At 41.8% G+C, this 19,373-nt stretch overlaps 1 protein-coding gene across 11 annotated transcripts in view; it reads left to right on the forward strand.

Annotated features, from left to right (window-relative positions):
- rap1gapa (RAP1 GTPase activating protein a) overlaps positions 1–19,373 on the forward strand; it is a 52,253-nt gene that overhangs the window by 12,623 nt on the left and 20,257 nt on the right. For 5 of the 11 annotated variants that reach the window (XM_056422375.1, XM_056422374.1, XM_056422386.1 and 2 more), the window contains one exon: positions 16,552–16,645. In XM_056422375.1, the coding sequence (XP_056278350.1) occupies positions 16,552–16,645 (94 nt within the window). Of the gene's footprint in view, positions 1–11,319; positions 12,131–16,551; positions 16,646–19,373 lie in introns of those variants that run through there. The other 6 variants (XM_056422380.1, XM_056422381.1, XM_056422382.1 and 3 more) reach the window with 6 other exon arrangements.

A 19,373-nucleotide genomic window follows, 5' to 3' on the forward strand; every position in this document is an offset into this window, starting at 1 on the left:
AATGTAGATGAAATAGACTAAATACACAATACTGAGTTGCGACCTACCTACAGGAGAGTTGTAGGACATTTCACAAAATAAATGTACTCAAAATAGAGCCATAGTCTTTGTCATTGTATCTGCTGTGCACCATTAAGCCACTTCAGAGAGCCTGGATGGGTGTAATGTTCTGATAAGTGTAGCCTGTATACTTAAAACATTGAATGTAATACAAAAGGCCAGCATACATTCCCTAAGTTTAAAGATATCAACACTTTCATCTGCTCTCAGATTTTAAAGCAGACTGAAACAAACTCAAAACTGCCTCACCAAATAGTTTTTGTTGTGCACTTTGGAACGACTATAAAGACTTTAAAATAGGTGTTAGATTTTCTTTCAGCCTTCAAGCAGCATATATTCTGCTTGAAGGCTATTAAACGTGTATATACAACGTCTGTTTTATTTCAGTGTCCCACTCTTGTATTGATTCTTTTAATAAAATAAAGAACAAGTTCTCAAACGCACAGTGAGTGATGTCATCAAGACTTTTTGAGTTTTTGATCCTTCGATTTCTGTTGTTTAAATGATAAATGCCCATCTTCCATCTGGTCGAACACAATAAACTGATGATCGTGCAGCCGCGTCCCCGCGCTCTTCAGGGGAATCCTGTAATTGGTTGTAATCCTGTCTTGCTAAGCTCCCCTGATTGCAGGATATGAGAGAGGAGGGTTAGTGTGGATAATACTGAGATGTGTATAAGAGCCTCTCTCGTTCTCTCTATCCTACACACATGTGTACAAATATCCAGGCACAAATTAAATATAATAATTTTTCAAACCCATCACACTAATTGTGATTATTCCAAAAAAAGTGTGTGCATGTATGTGTGTATGTGTATATATACAGGACTGTCTCAGAAAATTAGAATATTGTGATGAAGTTCTTTATTTTCTGTAATGCAATTAAAAAAACAAATGTCATGCATTCTGGATTCATTACAAATCAACTGAAATATTGCAAGCCTTTTATTCTGATTTATTGCTGATTATGGTTTACAGCTTAAGAAAACTCAAATATCCTATCTCTAAATATTAGAATATCATGAAAAAGTATACTAAAGATTTATAACAAATCACTTGAATTGTCTAATTAACTCAGAAACACCTGCAGGTGTTTCTGAGCCTTGACAAACACTCAGCTGTTATAAATCTTTTAGTTTACTTGGTCTGATGATATTAAAATTTTAGAGATAGGATATTTGAGTTTTCTTAAGCTGTAAGCCATAATCAGCAATAAATCAGAATAAAAGGCTTGCAATATTTCAGTTGATTTGTAATGAATCCAGAATGCATGACATTTTTGTTTTTTAAATTGCATTACAGAAAATAAAGAACTTCATCACAATATTCTAATTTTCTGAGACAGTCCTGTATATTTGATATGTGTATATATATATATGTATATATATCATATATGTGTATGTATATATTAGGGCTGTCAATCGATTAAAAAAATTTAACTAATTAATCGCACATTTTGAAATAAATTAATCGCCATTAAAAGTTGTTTTTCTTCTTTTTAAAGACAAAACTTCACACAGAGCTGTGTTTTCAAAGAGGCTCCTACCTATAAAGTGCAGCGAGGTATTTAATATCGTGGATGATAAATTGTTTCTTCAGTGAAACATCCAGATTAGTAAAAAAAAAGAAGTATATTTGAGACCCCATTGGTCCTGTCATCTTTAACATTGAACAGCAGCAGAACCAGTGGCCTTGGTAAACTAACTGACATTCAGATATGTCACGTTAATCCTCACCTTTTAAAGGCGTTTTCATGTGACACATGCCCACGTGTTCTACATCAAACATTCCAGAACAATCTCAGCTCTCTATATAATGAAGCACATTGTCCTTGCGCCGTGTTCTCTGGTTCTCTGACTGACAGGTTGCTAATGAGCCTCACCTGTTTTTTTCGCAAAATGTTGACAGACAAACGGATTGACAAATCACGGTGAAGGTTTCGTGTGACGAGTTCTTTCCGCGCCGCGTCACCCGACACGTCGCCCCTCCGTTCCTCTGTGGATCAGAGGAGCAGACGGGAGGAAGGAGGAGCAGGAGGAAACCCGACTGATTCATCCACGAGTTTAAACTGATTTCTGCTCCTTATTTTCGCGGAGAAATAATTGTTTTAAAAACGGAAACAGTGTTAAACCGCACTGCCGCGATTTGACACTCAGAGGAGTGTAAAAACTTCAACGAACACCGGAAGTAAACAAAGTTGCGTTAATTGCGCTAAAATATTTTAGTGCGTTAACGCGGCCAAATTAATCGCATAGATTAACGCGTTAACGCTGACAGCCCTTGTATATATATATATATATATATATATCCTCCAGATAGAGTGGAGTTTCATTTTGAAAATTAAGAGTTTGAGCTTTTTGTTCCGTATTTACACTTTTTCTTTTACCAGATGACAACTTTTAGTGTCAGAAAATGATTTTAGACATCAATTATTATTCAAAGCAAAGTATTCATTGGTTTCAACTGATGTGCAGGGCATCTATAAACACGGCAGTGTTGGATGCTTGTGTGGGTTTTGTGTTCCCTGTTGTCTGCCCTCTAGTGGTGCAAGGTGCAGTCTGCAGTAGTCATATTGCTTAACATGATATATACTATGAATTTTTACTCCGGACTGATACACTTCAAAGAGACTTTTCCTCATGAGCCAGGAGCATAGTTAAAAATTTTTTTTTAGAGTGATCAAATATTTATTGTCTTGCTCAGTGGAGAATTGTGTTATTATTGTAACTCTGCTGAATGCCCTTACTATATTTAATTTTGTGTGACGCAATAAATTGTTTATATTTTTACGACGCTTTCTGAATTCTCGGCCTTTGTGTCATATTTCATCCTTTAGTGTACTGTTTCATCTTCTGTGTCCCGTTTCTGCTCCGAAAAAACACTTAAGAGGTGTCACCATACACACTCTGCTGTTTGTGTTCACTGATTTCCCGTGAGATGTCACCCCGCATCATCCTCTGTGCGTCTCCTCTGCACATGCCGCCACCGCCACGTGTCAGTTTGCGTGTGCACGCCCATCTGTGTGCGTGTCCAGCTGAGTCGTCTAGAAGAGAGGAAGAGCAACTTGTCACGCCCTATCAGACTCCACTGTCTCTCTGGGGGTCTCCTGATGTCCGACCAAATATAGCACCAAAGTGACGAGTTCGTCCCCGGTTCTACCCCGTCTCAATAATCCAAGTCCTAACATGTCATCCACCATCCATCGTCAGCACAAAATGTCTTTCGAGAAGAAGAAGAAGAAGAAAAAAGCTAAAGCTCAGCAGGCTGTGGAAGGTTGAGATGCGTGCCAGGCAATTTTGACGCCACCACATTTCTCTTTTGACTTTGTCTGGTTCTTGAAGTTTTTCAACGGTTTCAGCTCGTTTAAACATCTGTCCTTTGCTTTAGACAGTATACCTCGTAGTAGCAGCCGCAGTATCTTCAGAAGACAGAGCTGCAGGTGTTGAATACACAGGCAGGGTCTTCATTCCTTGTGTCTGTAGGTATCGTAGAGCAGTGGTTCTCAGCCCTGTTTCAGTGATGTACCCCTTGTTCAACATTTATTTCAGCCAAGTACCCCCTAACCAGCACAAATCAGTTTTTGTTGATACAAATATGTAATACACAGGGCTGGGCCATCAGTGTCCGATTTATATCTAGAATAAATGCAATTCAGTTTCTGAACTTGCACTTATATGTTATTGAATAACTTTTTTTCAAGGATTTTTGAATGGATGCTAATTTTAAATATATTTAAAAGAAAACTCCCCCTGGAGTGCCTTTACGTACCCCCAGGGGTTCACGTACGCCTATTTGTGAACCATTGTGGTAGAGCATACATTTGAGGATGTGTGTATCCCTTGTGGGGCCTGTTTTTTGGCACCTGTCACTCCGAGGATGGCATGATAAGATAATGAGGACTTTGCTCTCCACCTCTTTTTTTTCTCTCCCGGGAGAAGTTCCTGCGTGATCTTTTTGTGGTTATTCTTGTCTTGATTGATGATGAAGGATGGCTAGATCAACCTGAATGCAAGTTAATATCACTGACTACAGTAGTATCTCTGATGCATCAAACACAAAAGAGCACAACATGATCCTGCCGTGACCTCCTGGCATTGAAAAGGCACATCTGCATGACTGATTTCCCCAGGGGGGGGGGGGGGGGCGTGTTACCAAGGAAAGCTGGGCTAGGAAATTGTGAGAGATAAGCAAGCTGGAAATCCAATACCCCCCCCAAAAAATGGCGACGTGAACATGCTTTATTCAAAAACACCTGCTCTACATGGCGGATGCATACTGAATATGGCCAGCTGTTCACCGAGGTGTGGGCTCAAGATAATCCATTAAGGAGTCTCCTCACGCATCTGACCCCACAGATGTTTTATTATTCATCATTCAATGCATATAACATTTGATTGTCCAGCCATTTTGTGAAGCAATTTTTTTTCTATTCTTCCCATAAACACGGTGGTAAATTAGTTGCTGCACTATAATGTCTTGATAAGAACTACTGGAAAGTATTTCTATATCTTTTATAAAATGACTTTTAGAGGTGAAGTTCCCTGGGGAACAAACGGCTTCTCAGACTTATCTGCTTTTAGAAATATGTCCAATATTTGCTTTCGTCAGATTGGGGCGGCTGTTACAGCTATTGGACAAAAGGCCCAGAAGGTTTTGACCCGAGTCGCTTTATATGATTACTTTTCTCTCTCACGCAATCCGATACGTAAGTAAATCGGACTCAGAAGATCACATCAAATGTTCGGAAATAAATATCTCACGTACAGTATATTCACGTCGCTCAACTTCTACCAAAATCCAACTTTTTTTCGAGTGTGAATCGGATCTTTTCATCTGGATAGATTGCCTCTTAAGGCAAAACAAGTAGCTCATATGAGCGCCGCTCAGAGAAATGGTTTCACACCAGAGACAATCATCCACCCATTTGTTTGAGTGCTTCAGGTCACTCTGAGGAGCGTTGGGAAGGCTGACCCTGAAAACCGGGCAATTCCAGGGTCTATTTGTGTGGTAATTCATTGCACATGGGCTTCTCGTGTCTCTGGCGGTTGTCTGACTGATGGTATAGGCGAGGCAGCAGGTGTTGCTACTTCACGGCACATTTGAGAAGAAAAAAAATCTAACAAGGGGGAGGTTGATTACTTATATCTGACCTCTTCAGTGTCATCGCCGTAATACGCAATGACAAAATCCCCGAGCGGCGCAGCTGAATCTGTTGATGTCTGACCTCTGAGATACACGTTCACACGCATTATAAACGACTTGCTTGGTAAATGATTTGTGTTTGCCGATTGGCAGCGCAGCGCTGGTAAATTAATTGAGGTCAAACCTCTGGTTCAGTAGGTCGATGCCGTAGAGGAGGCGAGATATTACTCGGATACCATGAGAAAAAATCCTTTAATATGTATCCCAGAATTGAAGTGCTACTAAGGCTAGGATAGGACGAATTGACTCTACATATGGCGATGTTGGTCAGGTGACCAATTTACCGCTTTCCTCCAGACTGCAACATCTCAGCTTCTCCATCGATCACCATGTGTGCAGACGGAAAACGTATCCAACTCGTCCTTTACTCCTGCGGCCACCGGCATGTTGACATTTTTTTGTTTCTTTCATGAAATTTCTCCACACATTTTGTACAAATTGACATGAAATTTGCCACAGACCTTTTCATGGATCGGGACGTATGATCAACCGTGGTCATCCTGTCACTTTTCATCTCACACGTTCATCAGAACAAAATGTTACCGGATCAGTTCTTTGATTGTTTTTTGGACCAAATCCCTGCAAAACTAATGCCATCAGCCCCCGCTTCACGTTGTGTTTAACGGCCATAACAACATACTCGGCAAATAAGTGTCGTGGCACAGCTTCACAGAGCTGCTCATATGACTGTAGACTCCAAGTCTTATTTCATTTATCCTACCTTTTCTTGACTTTAATTACTTTGGGCCTCGCTACTTACTCAACTGTTTAAACAGGAGAGAAGTTAATGTCATTAGCAATATGCTTATCTTTCATATCCCCCCCCCCCTAATGTTGTAGCCCAATTACCCAGGTCAAAACACACCATTTAATAATAATGCTTCATGATTATCAAACCAGTCACAATCATAGTCGCAGTAGGATTCAGGCGCACTGCAGATAAATAATGGCGGGGATGTAAAGTTTCTTCAAAACTTGGGAAGCAGTTGGCATTCCTACTTTGCCTTGCAAACGAACCACGGGCTTGATTACCGCGGTGGATTTGTTTGAGAGCGATTGGAGGCGTGTTTTAACAAATCTAGGAGCAGCAGGAGAACCTCAGACCTCCTACATGCATCGTGTTGCTGCAGGAACAGTGAGAACCTTTTGATTTACTTCAGTCACAGACATTACAGTGTAATCTGTATGATGTGTGTGTGTGTGTGTGTGTGTGTGTGGGAGGGTGTGTGACCGGCCAGTGACCCCAAACGGCAGTTAGAGGTTTAAGTCTCCAATCACTGACACATTATATACTCCGGCAGCATGTCAGAGGTCTCCTGCAGGCAAGATGGCTGCTGTTCTGAAATATGAATGGATGGTTATTTATGCATAACCATCGAGTGTCTCCCACAGGTTGAGATTTAATTAGCGACCTCAGGAGGGATGGGGGAGGGGATAGGGGGGGGGGGCCTGAGCCACAGGAGTCGGCTAAAAAACCTGCACCGAATTCATGAGCCATCTAACGAATGCATCATTCCAGCAGAGTGTACAGCTCGTGTTTCCCTTTGTTTCCACACGGATACATTATTATATTTATCATCAGAATGGACGGAAAAAAAATTCAAAACTCAGTCTTTGACCTTATCATTGTTGATCTTGATAATGTTTCATGCTAAACCCTTGCACTACCTAGATATTATACAAAAATGTCTATTTTTTCGCTGGGTTAATTTTGTTTCGGCACAACTCGTATGAATTTGTATATATTGATACATCTTGATGAACAATGAACACACAGTTGCTCTCGTCCTCTCCCTAATCCTTTGAGAATGACAGCCTTACTTTTACCATTCTCTCAGCTTGTGTCTTGTATTATTATCTAACTTTTCCTGGTTGAGAAATAGCTGCCAAAAAGCTGAAAGTGAGAGAGGCGGAGGGAGCGGAGGAGATGGAGACGTGTCCGGAGAGAAGCAGCAATTCTCAGAGGGTAAGGATTGGGGGGCAGTAGAAGAGTGACCACAGGTCCTTTCTCCAGGCTAATGGGACGGGAATCCCTTCCAGCGGCGGGGGGCCCAAGGACATTGGAGCCGGATGGCAACTCTCAATTTAAAACCAACTATCTTTGTTCACTGGAGATGAAAGATAAATCACCACGTGGCTTTTTTGGTTATCGTTGTTTTATTATTTATTATTTTGCCTCTCTCAGACCGCCGGTCCAAACGCATGCGGCCCTGATTCAACCGGCTCCAGCATCAATGATCCACTTTAAAACTGCCTGCTGCCGGATCTCATCCAATAATGTGTTTTTATCTATAAGCACAATTAACGAAAGCCCTCGTAGACAACAATTTACATTTTTTAAACCCCACACCGCTCGTTCCTGACCTCTTGCCCCCAAAAGATGACCCTCGTTTATAACATATGTAGTCTTTGGTTTAAAAGAGTGATGGAGAGATTATTGTGCCATCACAGTGCAACGTCTCTGTAAATCACTGCTAATCTGCACAATATTAAAGTTTTGTCCAATGATATAATCCATCCCCCCCCCCCTTCTTTTTACCAGTAAGCTTTGGACAGTGAGAGGATTATTTGTTTTTCACAATACACAGCTCCTCATGGTGCACAGGATGAGGACTGTGCTCTAAGCCCTTGTTATCTCTTCATGTCTGACACGTACAGAACACACACACACATACACACATACACACACACACGCACGCACGCACACTTTAGTCTGAGGTGCATGCGTTTTCATTAGCTGACAGGTGTATAGACGCACTTTGATTTGACAGGAAAAGTAAGTAAGTAAGTAAATCTTTATTTGTATAGCACCCTTCACAACACGAATGTAAAATAGGTAAGATAAAAATAATAAAATAATGAAATAAAATAATAAAATAAAATAAAAAAATAACATCAAACAGATCATTTACGATTTAAAATCAGAACATAGAACACGCACAGGGAGCAACAATTAAAAGGACCAGACGCTGAAAATGTCTATAAATGTCCAAACGCCTGCCTGAACAAAAGAGTCTTTAAATTACTTTTAAACATATCGAGGAGGCAATGATTTCGGGGGGGGGGAGAGTATTCCAGCCTTCACACCTACCCAAAGCTAAAGCACTCTTGGGATTTAAGTCTGGTCCTGGGTATCTGCAGAAGTTCCTGGGTGGATGACCTCAGAGACCGACTAGAGGAGTGTGGTTGAATGAGATCACAGATATAAGCAGGGGCTTGACCGTGGATGGCTCTGTGGGTGACTACTAAAACTTTAAAATTAATCCTGAGATGCACTGGAAGCCAGTGCAGTGCGGCAAGGGGGGGGTGATTTGGCCTCCTCCTAGACCTGCAGAGCAGCCTGGCAGCTTTTGGACCAGTTTTAATTTATTGACGGATGATTTATTGAGGCAGGTGAACAATGAGTTACAGTAGTCTAGTCTGGATGAAATAAAGGCATGTACAGACATTTCTAGTTCCGCATGGGATATAATGGACCTGAGTTTTGCTATATTTCTTAGGTGGAAGAAACATGAGCGGGTGAGGATATGACATGTTTTCTAAAAGCATCGACTGATCAAATATTACACCAAGGTTTCTCAGATGGGTACGTACATTTCCCCCCTTAACCCCATGTGGTGTGGTGTGCCACTTTGGATGTGGGTCCAGCAGCTATAATTAGCACCTCAGTTTTAGCTGCATTTAATTGGAGGAAATTATTTGCCATCCAACTCTCTATGGCAGATAGACACTCATGGAGTATGCAGAGTTTCTCCAAATTATCCGGTTTGAAAGAAATCTGGAGCTGGATATCATCAGCATAACAGTGGTGAGAAATGTCTTTAATTTGGCTAGTCAGGACACCCAGGGTGTATAGGCGAAAAAGGAAAGCCAGATTGGGACAACTGTATGGCCTACATGGGAGGGAAAGGTCGTGGGGAAGCAGACCCAGCGCCTGAAGCTTCTCTCTTTAAGGTATGAGTGAACCAGTTTGGGAACCAGTTTATGTCGCCCTAAGAAATGTCCCAATTTGCTGATCAGGACACCCAGGGGGGGGGAGCATGTGTATTAAAAAGGATTGGAAAGCACGGAACCACAGCACAACACAGGAGACAGGGGGAGGGGGTCAGACACCCAACCTTCTCCACTTCTCCAAACTTCTCTTGAGGCATTCTCAGTTGGGGCGGCTCCCAGATCCCAGACCCACGCCCTGAGCCTGTCCAGCAGGATACGGTGGTTCAATGTCAAATGCTCAAGGTCCAACAGGACCAAAACAAAGCATTTGTCGGAGTCAGAGGACATCATAATGTCATTTGAGACTCTGAGGAGGGCGTTCGGTGTGAGTGTTTTTTAAAAACCTGACTGAAAAATTTCTAAGATGTGTTATGGTAAAAAAAATGTGTGAGGCTGGTTTAACTTTCCCTTTGAGATATAAAGCTAAGCTTAAGGCAAGTGGATGGGTGGGTTTAATTTTAGAGTCCAGAATTTTAGATTTGGGCTGGGAGGAGGGACCGCTAAAAAAAGCTTGGAAAAAAGCGACCACCAGAAACTAAAGACCTATTTATAATGATGCCTAAACCAGCTAACAAACCTGATTACCTCCTTTAGCATGGCAGTAGGGAGAATATCTAGGGGCTAAAGGAAGATTTCATAGAGTTTACTATGTCTGTTAGTCTGCCTCGATAGATAATACAAAAACTACAAAGCTCCGTCTTGAGATAATACAGAAACTACAAGAAATTTCTGGCTGGGCAGGGAGGGAGGGGAGAGGGAGGGGGGTAATGTTTATATCTATACTGTTCACAAAGAACAAAAAAAAAAAAAGAAAACTACACACATTAGAAACAATAGGTACAGATGAGGAAGGGGCTAACTAACTTTAATGGTACCGAACAATACTCTAGATTTTGTTTGCTAGAGATGATTAATTTAGAAAAATAAGCAGCCCTAAAGCTCTTAACCAATTCATTAAAATCAGATATGAGCTCTTTAAGGTGGCGGCGGTACTTGAAGGTTGGAAGATTTCCAGAGCTCTCTGTTTTCGACACTTTTTCCTGAGAATGTGGATGTCATCATTTTTAAGGAAGGCTCACAAGCGGACAGAGTTGAGTCACAAAGGGTGCTACGGTCATCTAAAATAGCAGTACAATGTGTGTTGAAAGCAGAACTAAACAGTCGTCGTCATCATCAGGGACACTAGAACATTACTATCGAAACTAGCATTGAAATTCTCTACAGCTAAGCTGTTTACATCGCGTGAGCTTTATGCGCCGCTGGCACAAAATCATTGTCAAAAGATATTAAATAATAACACATTGATCGATCGGGTCCTAGTTCCTCAGCAGAGACATTACTACTTTTCTTAGACCAAGTGAACACAAGATCCAAAAAGTATGTTATGAGTTGTGTGAGGCGTGGTGGCGGTACTGGTGACATTAGTCACAGGTCTGCTGGGAACTGTGACTGGTAGCTTAGTGGGGGAAACGCACATGTTCAATGGGGATTGAATGAGACTCATTAGAGTAATTAAAAACATCTCCACACACACTCTCTCTCATCCTGCACATTGAGCAGCAGGGAGCCCGCGATGCCTGCTCACTTTTAAGAGCTACATGTTGAACGTAATCGCCTCGTTCACGTCATATCATGACGAACACGAATTTGAATGTGGCTTTTTTCTTCTTCTTTCTTCGTCGCGTGTGGCTGATGTGGTTGCCACAGCAACAGCCCTAGCTGGTTCATGAGGCTGTGTGGGGATTGAAGGCAACGCCCGTTACCCTAATCAGCCCTTCGTTCCTTCCTCTTTCTGAGCGGCAGTCTTCAGTCGTCCACTAAATGGATGATGAGGGGGGAGGGTCTCCCGCTTTGAAGGGGATGATGGGGAGGGGGGGTGGGGTCAGAGTACGGGATGTTGGAGAAGTACCACCACATCACGCATGTTTGAGCTTGAGAGCGGAGAGGAAGTGACAACTAAAGAGTGCATTTCTGTGTGTGTGTGTGTGTGTGTAAGAGACTGAGTGGGAGGAGGGAGAAAGTGAGGGAGGAGAATCAGCAGCAGGAGAGGATGCTCACTGAGTGTGCGACACTCTGAAGAGAGAGAGAGAGAGAGGCCAGCAGGTGAACTACTGACAGAAAGCAGCAAGTGAACTGCAGCTGGAGAGAGAGAGAGAGAGAGAGAAGATACATGTGAAAGAGTGAGCGAGAGCTTCACTGGAGGAGACAGCGAGTCATCTGTCAGAGTGCCGGTCAGTGTCCCGACCTTTCCACGGAGCGTCCAGCTGCCACCGCGTGAGTAAGTTTGCTGCTCCGCTGCACGCGCAGGACCTCAGGTCGGCCCGCGGCCCTGTGACTTCTCCACGCTGCCGATCACTGTGGTGCAGCTGAGGTGTGTTATGTAATTTGTTGTGGTGTTGCGATGAAGCCGTGGCTTAGTGATGCAAACCGATCTGCAGGAGGGTTTACGTGGTAATGCCAAGCAGAGCAGGCAGGTGTGTGTGTGTGTGTGTGTGTGTGTGTGAGAGCTGTATTGGCACACCATGCGTGTGAATGAACTGGGCAGGACATTTCTTGCTCCACTTTTACTTTGATGCTGCCAGAGTAGAATATATTGCATGTGAGGCTATTGTTGACGTGTACACACTACGACTTTACAGACAAACATGTATTACCGCTTTGTGATGTAACACGATATCTTTAAATCAACTGTTAGAAATTAAAGCATTTTCTTTGATTTATATATGTGTGTGTGTGTGTGTCCTGAAACATCTATTATGCATCAGTTCTAATTAAGAGTTCAGGGCAGCTGATGCCCCATCGGATCCGGGTCTCCCACGGGAGAACTGCTGCCGGGGCTCCTCGGCCCGTTCGTCTATTGAGCCTGCTGAGAAAAGGTTCTTATATCCGTTCCCATGGGGACTTACCTTGATTTAAAGATTAACTTGTTGCATAATATATCAGGCTGATTGATTCACAATCTCTTTTCTTTACGTGTGTTTGATTGAGTCGACTGTTCCACTTGAGCATCTGTTTGTCTTCTCCACGACCTCGGCACCAGAGCAACACATTCAGTCAGACATTCACTCTTATCATCATTTACTGTGATTTATTTTTTAGAGTTCAAGAGGATTTTGTCTCATTTTTAAAAATGATTTTTCTCTGGTTGGTGGAGAACACATCCCCCTTGTAGATAGATAGATATATATATATATATATATATATATATATGTGTATGTCAGGGGTCCCCAAACTTTTTCCTGAGAGGGCCACATAACGTTTCCCTTGTCTGCTGGAGGGCCATTGTACTATAATGTCTTGATAAGAACTACTGGAAAGGATTTCTATATCTTTTATAAAATGACTTTTAGAGGTGAAGTTCCCTGGAGAACAAACGGCTTCTCAGACTTATCTGCTTTTAGAAATATGTCCAATGTTTGCTTTCGTCAGATTGTGGCGACTGTTACAGCTATTGGACAGCTGAGTGATGCGCGCGCCACTCGCTGTCTATGAGCGCTGCGCGTGCAGACAGCATTTAACGGAGCGGAGCAGCGTGTGCGCTCTGATCGCTCTTTTAATGAAGTATCGATACAAAAAATATGCTAAATCACATCGTTTTTAACGTACGGATACTTTGTTAGTATCGCTGCACCGTGCAGCGTGACAGCAGCAGATGTAGCAGACTAACATTCAAGCTAACCTAACTTCCCAAACGCTGTGGACATCTGAACGCTGATTGGCCGAGACGCGACACTTCCCATCAAAGATGTTTTATTGCGAAGAGCACCACTTCACATTTTCTCCGCGTCTCACTGCAATCTCAACAGCAGCGGGCCAGGTGAACAAAATAATAAATCGGAACGCGTCTTTGTTATTGTTCAGGGGGCCGGTCCAAATGTAGTTTGGGGACCACTGGTGTATGTATATATTAGGGCTGTGAAACGATTAAAAATGTTAATCGGGTTAATCACAGGTTTTTGTGGATTAATCATGATTAATCACATATTACCGATATTCTCGGTATATTTTGTGAGAACATAGAGATTTATGACAAAAGACGGATATATACATTTATACATTCTTCTATACAATGGTGCTGCAACTCAGCAGTTATTTAGCAGTTTTCTTCCATCTGGAACATTAATACATCTTCATTCTAAACAGAATGTTTCACCCTCCTGTTACCTTTCGGGTCAATTTGATCCCATTCAATGTTTAATGTCGGTGTTCTTTGGGGTCAATTTGACCCCAGGCTGTTTTTCACTGTGTCAAACATATAAGAAATATCAACTTTTTTATTTATTTAAAGGGCTATTTAGGTAGTCAACAAACAAACATAAAGTACCTCACACTTAAACTTGGGAAGCAATATTAATTCTAATAATTTTCTGGAGGTTTTAATTGCTGGGGTCAAATTGCCCCCGAGGATAAAATATGTTAGTAAATGTAAAGGTAACAGGAGGGTTAAACAGAACATTTTTCTCTTGTTTGTCAACCATTAACTCCATCATGATACAATCTAAAGGCCTCTAGTCTTCCTCTAGCAGCTGCTGAGGCAAACTGACTGTGTGGGTTTTCTTCATGAACTGGGCCGTGATGAAAGGGACGGCGGGGACACCGCTGCAAAGCTGAAACCTCACCGGCCCGGACACGGACAGGTGGACAGATTGACAAGTGACTTTTTTTGCTCGGTCCCGATGCGCGCGCACGGAGCTCTGTGGCGCGCGAGACGGAGATCGATAAGTGTTAACGCAACGCAAAGAGACAGAAATGACATGCTGCTGTGGAGATACGATTAACAACAGACGTTTAGTTTAATAAAAGAACAAAGACGTGCTATAGAGAACATGTCAGGGGGCGGGCCAATCTCTTTAATGTCATGCGATCTACCGACACTACGCCGCGATCGACTGGCAGGTCGCGATCGACGTGTTGAGACCCTGATCTACAGGAAGTAAAAGTCGTAACAAGGTTTCCGGAGGTGAACCTGCGGAAGGATCATTACCGATGAACAGACCGTCTGCATGAGAGCGGACAGAGTTCAGATTGAAGTGGTGTATTGGAAGCTCATTTTGCAAGTGACTTTTTTTTCGTCCGGACGACCAACAACAGACGGATTGGAAGCTCATTCTGCGCATGCGTTAAATGCGTAAAAAAAAAAAACTAGTTAAACCTGAAATTGAATTAACTGAGTTAATGCGTTATTTTTCACAGCACTAGTATATATGTATGTATATATATATTAGGGCTGTCAATCGATTAAAAAAATGTAACTAATTAATCGCACATTTTGAAATTCATTTATCGCGATTAAGTTTTTTTTTCTTCTCAAGACTAAATCTTCTAAATGAACGAGTAATCCCTTCAGACAGCGTGTATTTTAGACACTTGTTTAATTGTATTCTTTTATAAAGACAAAACTTCACAGAGCTGTGTTTTCAAAGAGGCTCCTACCTATAAAGTGCCAGCGAGGTATTTAATATCGTGTATGATAAATTGTTTCTTCAGTGAAACATCCAGAATAGTAAACAACGGTTTATTAGAGTAGAGAGTACTAGAGACCCCATTGGTCCTGTCATCTTTAACATTGAACAACAGCAGAACCAGTGGCCTTGGTAAACTGACAAATATGTCACGTTAACCCTCTGGAGTCTGGGCTCATTTTCTCGATTTTACAAAACAATGTAAATTCACCTTTTAAAGGCGTTTGCATGTGACACATCCCAGTGTTTCCCCCACCATTCTATCAGGGTGAGGCCCCGCCCCCCTGTAATGTTCTCGATAGCGCCAGATTACAGCAGAAGTAATGTCAGGTTATTTTCTTAAAGACGTCTTTGTTCTTTTATTAAACTAAACAGCGGTCTGTTGTTGATCGTATCTACACACCAGCATGTCATTCTGTCTCGACGTGTCATTCACACTTCTCGGCTCTCCGTCATGCGCGGCGCAGAGCTCCATGCCGGCGTGTCTGCGCGCGCATCGTGGCGGAGCAACAACAAAAAAAGTCCCCTGCACCTTCCGCCCCGCGTCACCGACACGTCGCCCTCTGCGAATATGGAGAGGCAGACGGGAGGAAGGAGGCGGACTGCTGCGGCTTGACACTCACAGGAGTGCAACAACTTCAACGACACCGGAAGTAAACAAAGTTGCGTTGATTGCGTTAAAATATTTTAGTGCGTTAATCGCGGCCAAATTAATCGCATAGATTAACGCGTTAACGCTGACAGCCCTAATATATATATATATGTATATATATATGTGTATGTATATATATATACACACAGAGATATATATATATGTGTATATGTATGTATATGTATATATACATATATATACACACATATATGTTACGCATTTCATTTGGCCCTCTTTGATCATCACAGACAGCAATGTACATATTTCACGCTGCGTTATCACTGCTTCGCAATAAGGATTTACGCTTTCATCCCAATCAATCACTTTGTGTGTTTGAAATAGATGGAATTGATCAAACAAGTTGAAAACCAGCTGTGCAAACTTCCCAGTTGTCATTAGGGATCCACGTTAAGTGAGAGTATCGACCAGTGTTTGTGTGAGGATAAATAACCCGGGTGGAGGTATTGAGTTGAGAACAAAGCATGCGTGACAGTCGTATTGTTGGGTTTTCACATTAGCAATATGGTATTCTACAGAGTAACGATTGTGTCATAGTAGCTTACTCTCTAAAAGAAATGAAGAACCTCCTCAGAAGAATATAAATTTTTTGCAACACATTTCTTTTCTTTTGTTTTTACTATACAGAGAGAATAAATTGTATGTTGACTTTTTGTCTTTCAGACAAATTGGTAGGCTCCGTGATGGTTATTAAGGTTAATTTTGTTCAATGTTTTCGACAATGAAATGCATTTAGGGTCCAGGAAAGCATCTGTCCACCAGGTTTAACCCTCCTCCACATATATCCATGCATATAAGACAAAAACGGATGATTCCCATTGAGAAAAACTATTACACTATATTGTAAACTATTTATAAGCTACTATTTTGTGTATTGAACATTTATATTTCAGACACACAAAATGCACACCATGTCATATTTTACCACTTAATTCCTTCACTTTCTAGAGAAAGAAAAGAAAACACATCAATAAGATTATTTAGATCATTTCTTTAAACAATCCTAATTCTCACAAGAAGAAACCTGTCTTTAAGCTTAAGGCCATTAAATAACTGAGACCAGCTACATTTCCCAGGGCTTTGCCTTTTTCGTCTTCTTTTGCTTGATCTCTAACTGGGTCGACCTTTTCTGACTGAATGTTCTCTTTCATCCGTCTGATTGTAGGAAACAAGATGGCAGTGACCCGCACATGTCTACAACACTAGAGCCCCAGCTGTTCCAGCCGACAGTCTCATACCCCGCTTCGCCATTCCACAAGGTAGGCGGCGGAGAACGAGCGGGAGTTGAGTTGCACTTTGACCCTTGACCTTTTCTGATGGGTCTCTGCTCATTTTGCCTCTACACCTGCTTCTGTCTGGGTGCACTCGCTCGGTGTTCCGTCTGGGTGTAATCTGTCGCGTCTGCATCGGACCCAGACGTTCTGCTTGCGGTGTTACTTAGATTTTTTGCATTCTCGTCTTCCTTTGTTTGACTTGTATAATTAGAACGCACAGAGATTTGTGTCTGGGATGACTATCTTCAACCTGATTCAATTATTACACATCTATTTTTATAAGGAAATTGTGAGCTTGGCGACGACAATTTCTCAATCCAAGCCGAACAAGTCTGAGACCGTCAAAGCAAACAAAGTACAGCTTGTCTGAGCAATTGTCATTTTAAAATCCACAGACCGTCACACAGGATGCATCACTGGATTAGAAAGTCACTCGTGTTTAGTCAATCTTTGTGTGGGGTTCAATTGTTAGACAGTTGTGTTCATCACAAACTAAGCAACGTCGGTTAAAATCATACATTTCTTTCTGGCCTTTTCTTTTTATGGTAAGCAAAATACGTGAAGATTTAAAGTCATTTTTATTTAGCCTTCCATGCACTTTGTGAGATTCAATGCATTAAGGGTATCACTCAGTTTTTTTCCAGTTCACTAACATTAAATTAAGCGTTTATAAATCATCTATTGTTCTTCCTTCCAGAGGCGATCACATGGGGAACGACTTAGATTGTAAATGCAGAATATAAAGGGCAGAACGTGAGCAGATCATTTCAATAAATATATTTATGTCGTCGCAGTATGCATAGCATTCATCATGTGTTATCGCTATAATGAGCGACTGGCGTGAATAAACAAAGCAGAGCCTGTCTGGTTTTCCAGATATTTCCAGAACTTAGAAACGGAGCAAAGCTGCAGCTTGGTGGTGATTAACAGTGGATACAATCTCACTGGCGTCAGATTGATTTCATGAGGTCTCTCACACTTTGGATGGGGTTTATGCTTCTCTCAATCTGACTTGATCTTCGTGGAGCAGTGGGAGTGGGAGGAGAAAGGGATTAAAGGAGAATGTGATGGTTGGGGGGGCATTTAACCGTCGCTCCTGATCCCAGCTGAATCGGTCTGTCGTTGGACTGAGGAGAACACTTATTGCCGAGCACTGTAAAAGGCGTCAGCAGCAGTTTGGATGATATTTGATATTTATGTTTTACCATCTTTGTATTTCAGTATTTGATGAGAATATTGAGAGACTGCATGGTAATGTACTGGAGTATAATAATGGCTGAGTGGGCAAGACCCAATCTGAGTATCACTTTAATCACAGCCTTGTTAAAACCAGGTCAATCCGCAATTAACCCCGGCAGTTCTTATGGTCACTAACTAATTCAAACTATATACTCCGTGGTGGAAAGTGCATTAACTCAAGTACTCTACTTAGGTTTAATTTGGGGGGAATTTGTACTTTATTAAGTGCTAGTTTTTTTTTTTACTCCACCACATTTATTAATAATCACTAATTATAATCAAGTGATATGATTTGTATTATTCTGAAATGGGCCTTTCACCACAGTTCGTACTCTTCATGCTTATACTTTTGTACTTTTTGTCCTATTTTTAGAACGTGTGTAACGTTTAGGGGGATCTGTTGGCAGAGGTGGAATATAGTATTGACCAGCTTGTTTTCTTTAGACTTGTTGTGTTTTTGTAACCTTTTTAACCAAACACTGGCTCGAGATCAGGGACAACAGCGTTTTTGCATTTCCACGTTTTCAAGTAGGCCACTTGGCACGTGGGAGAAGTTTCAGTTCATTGGAAGAAGTGCCAAATCCTACCCTCTGCACTTTTAAAATAAAATATCTGAGTACTTCCATACTGTCATATTAATAATGTTTCTGAGGGATATCAAACACACACCAGTCATCATCTTCAGAGTTTGCTTCACTTTTCACACATTTAATTGAAAATATCAATAAATGTATTTCAAGATGCTGCTGTGCTTAAAGGGTACCTGTTGAGATCGCGAATATGTAGCCAGATCAAAAGATAATGTGTTTCTAAAGGTTATTCATGCACTGACGGTCCAGTATTCAATAACAATACGTAGTTTAGGCTGTTCAAAGTCCCTCAACTCCGACAAGCTTCATTGCACTGGTGCTTGAATATGGCGCCGGTGGTGTGACGTCACATCGTTGATAGATCGACAGCCAACCACAGCGGATGTGTTCAGAAACCAATGTAAACAACGTTGAGCGCTCGCAAACAAATGCTGAGAGATTGATAATAATAAAGAAAATGGGCGAAATATGGACGATGAAAGATTGTCAGATTCAGCAACTGGATACTTGTATGAACCATTAAAAGCAGACTATCCCCATTTAGTTAATTGTGACAGCGATAGCGATGATTCTGATGAAGTTGATGCCGAAGGACCGCCGGTACAGATGCTTCACCGTGCGGACCGTGCACGCAAGTCGGCGGACGTTTGGTGCAGTTGTGGGAAATGTGTGCCACAAAAAACAGACATAGAGTGCATTTGTTGTAAAGAACACGAACTTATGTCCGATGATATAGTGACATTAGACCTAATCTGCTTTTCACAAAAGCGTGAGCTTGATAGCTACATCGCGCATAAGCCAGCGCTGGAGATGTCTTTCATTGATGCAATGTTCGGCCGACATGTTCGGGGGTGCTAGTGACTTTTTCTTTGCTTAGTCCGTCC

The sequence above is a fragment of the Pseudoliparis swirei genome, chromosome 9, assembly GCF_029220125.1.
Source record: "Pseudoliparis swirei isolate HS2019 ecotype Mariana Trench chromosome 9, NWPU_hadal_v1, whole genome shotgun sequence".
Classification (NCBI taxonomy): Eukaryota; Metazoa; Chordata; class Actinopteri; order Perciformes; family Liparidae; genus Pseudoliparis; species Pseudoliparis swirei.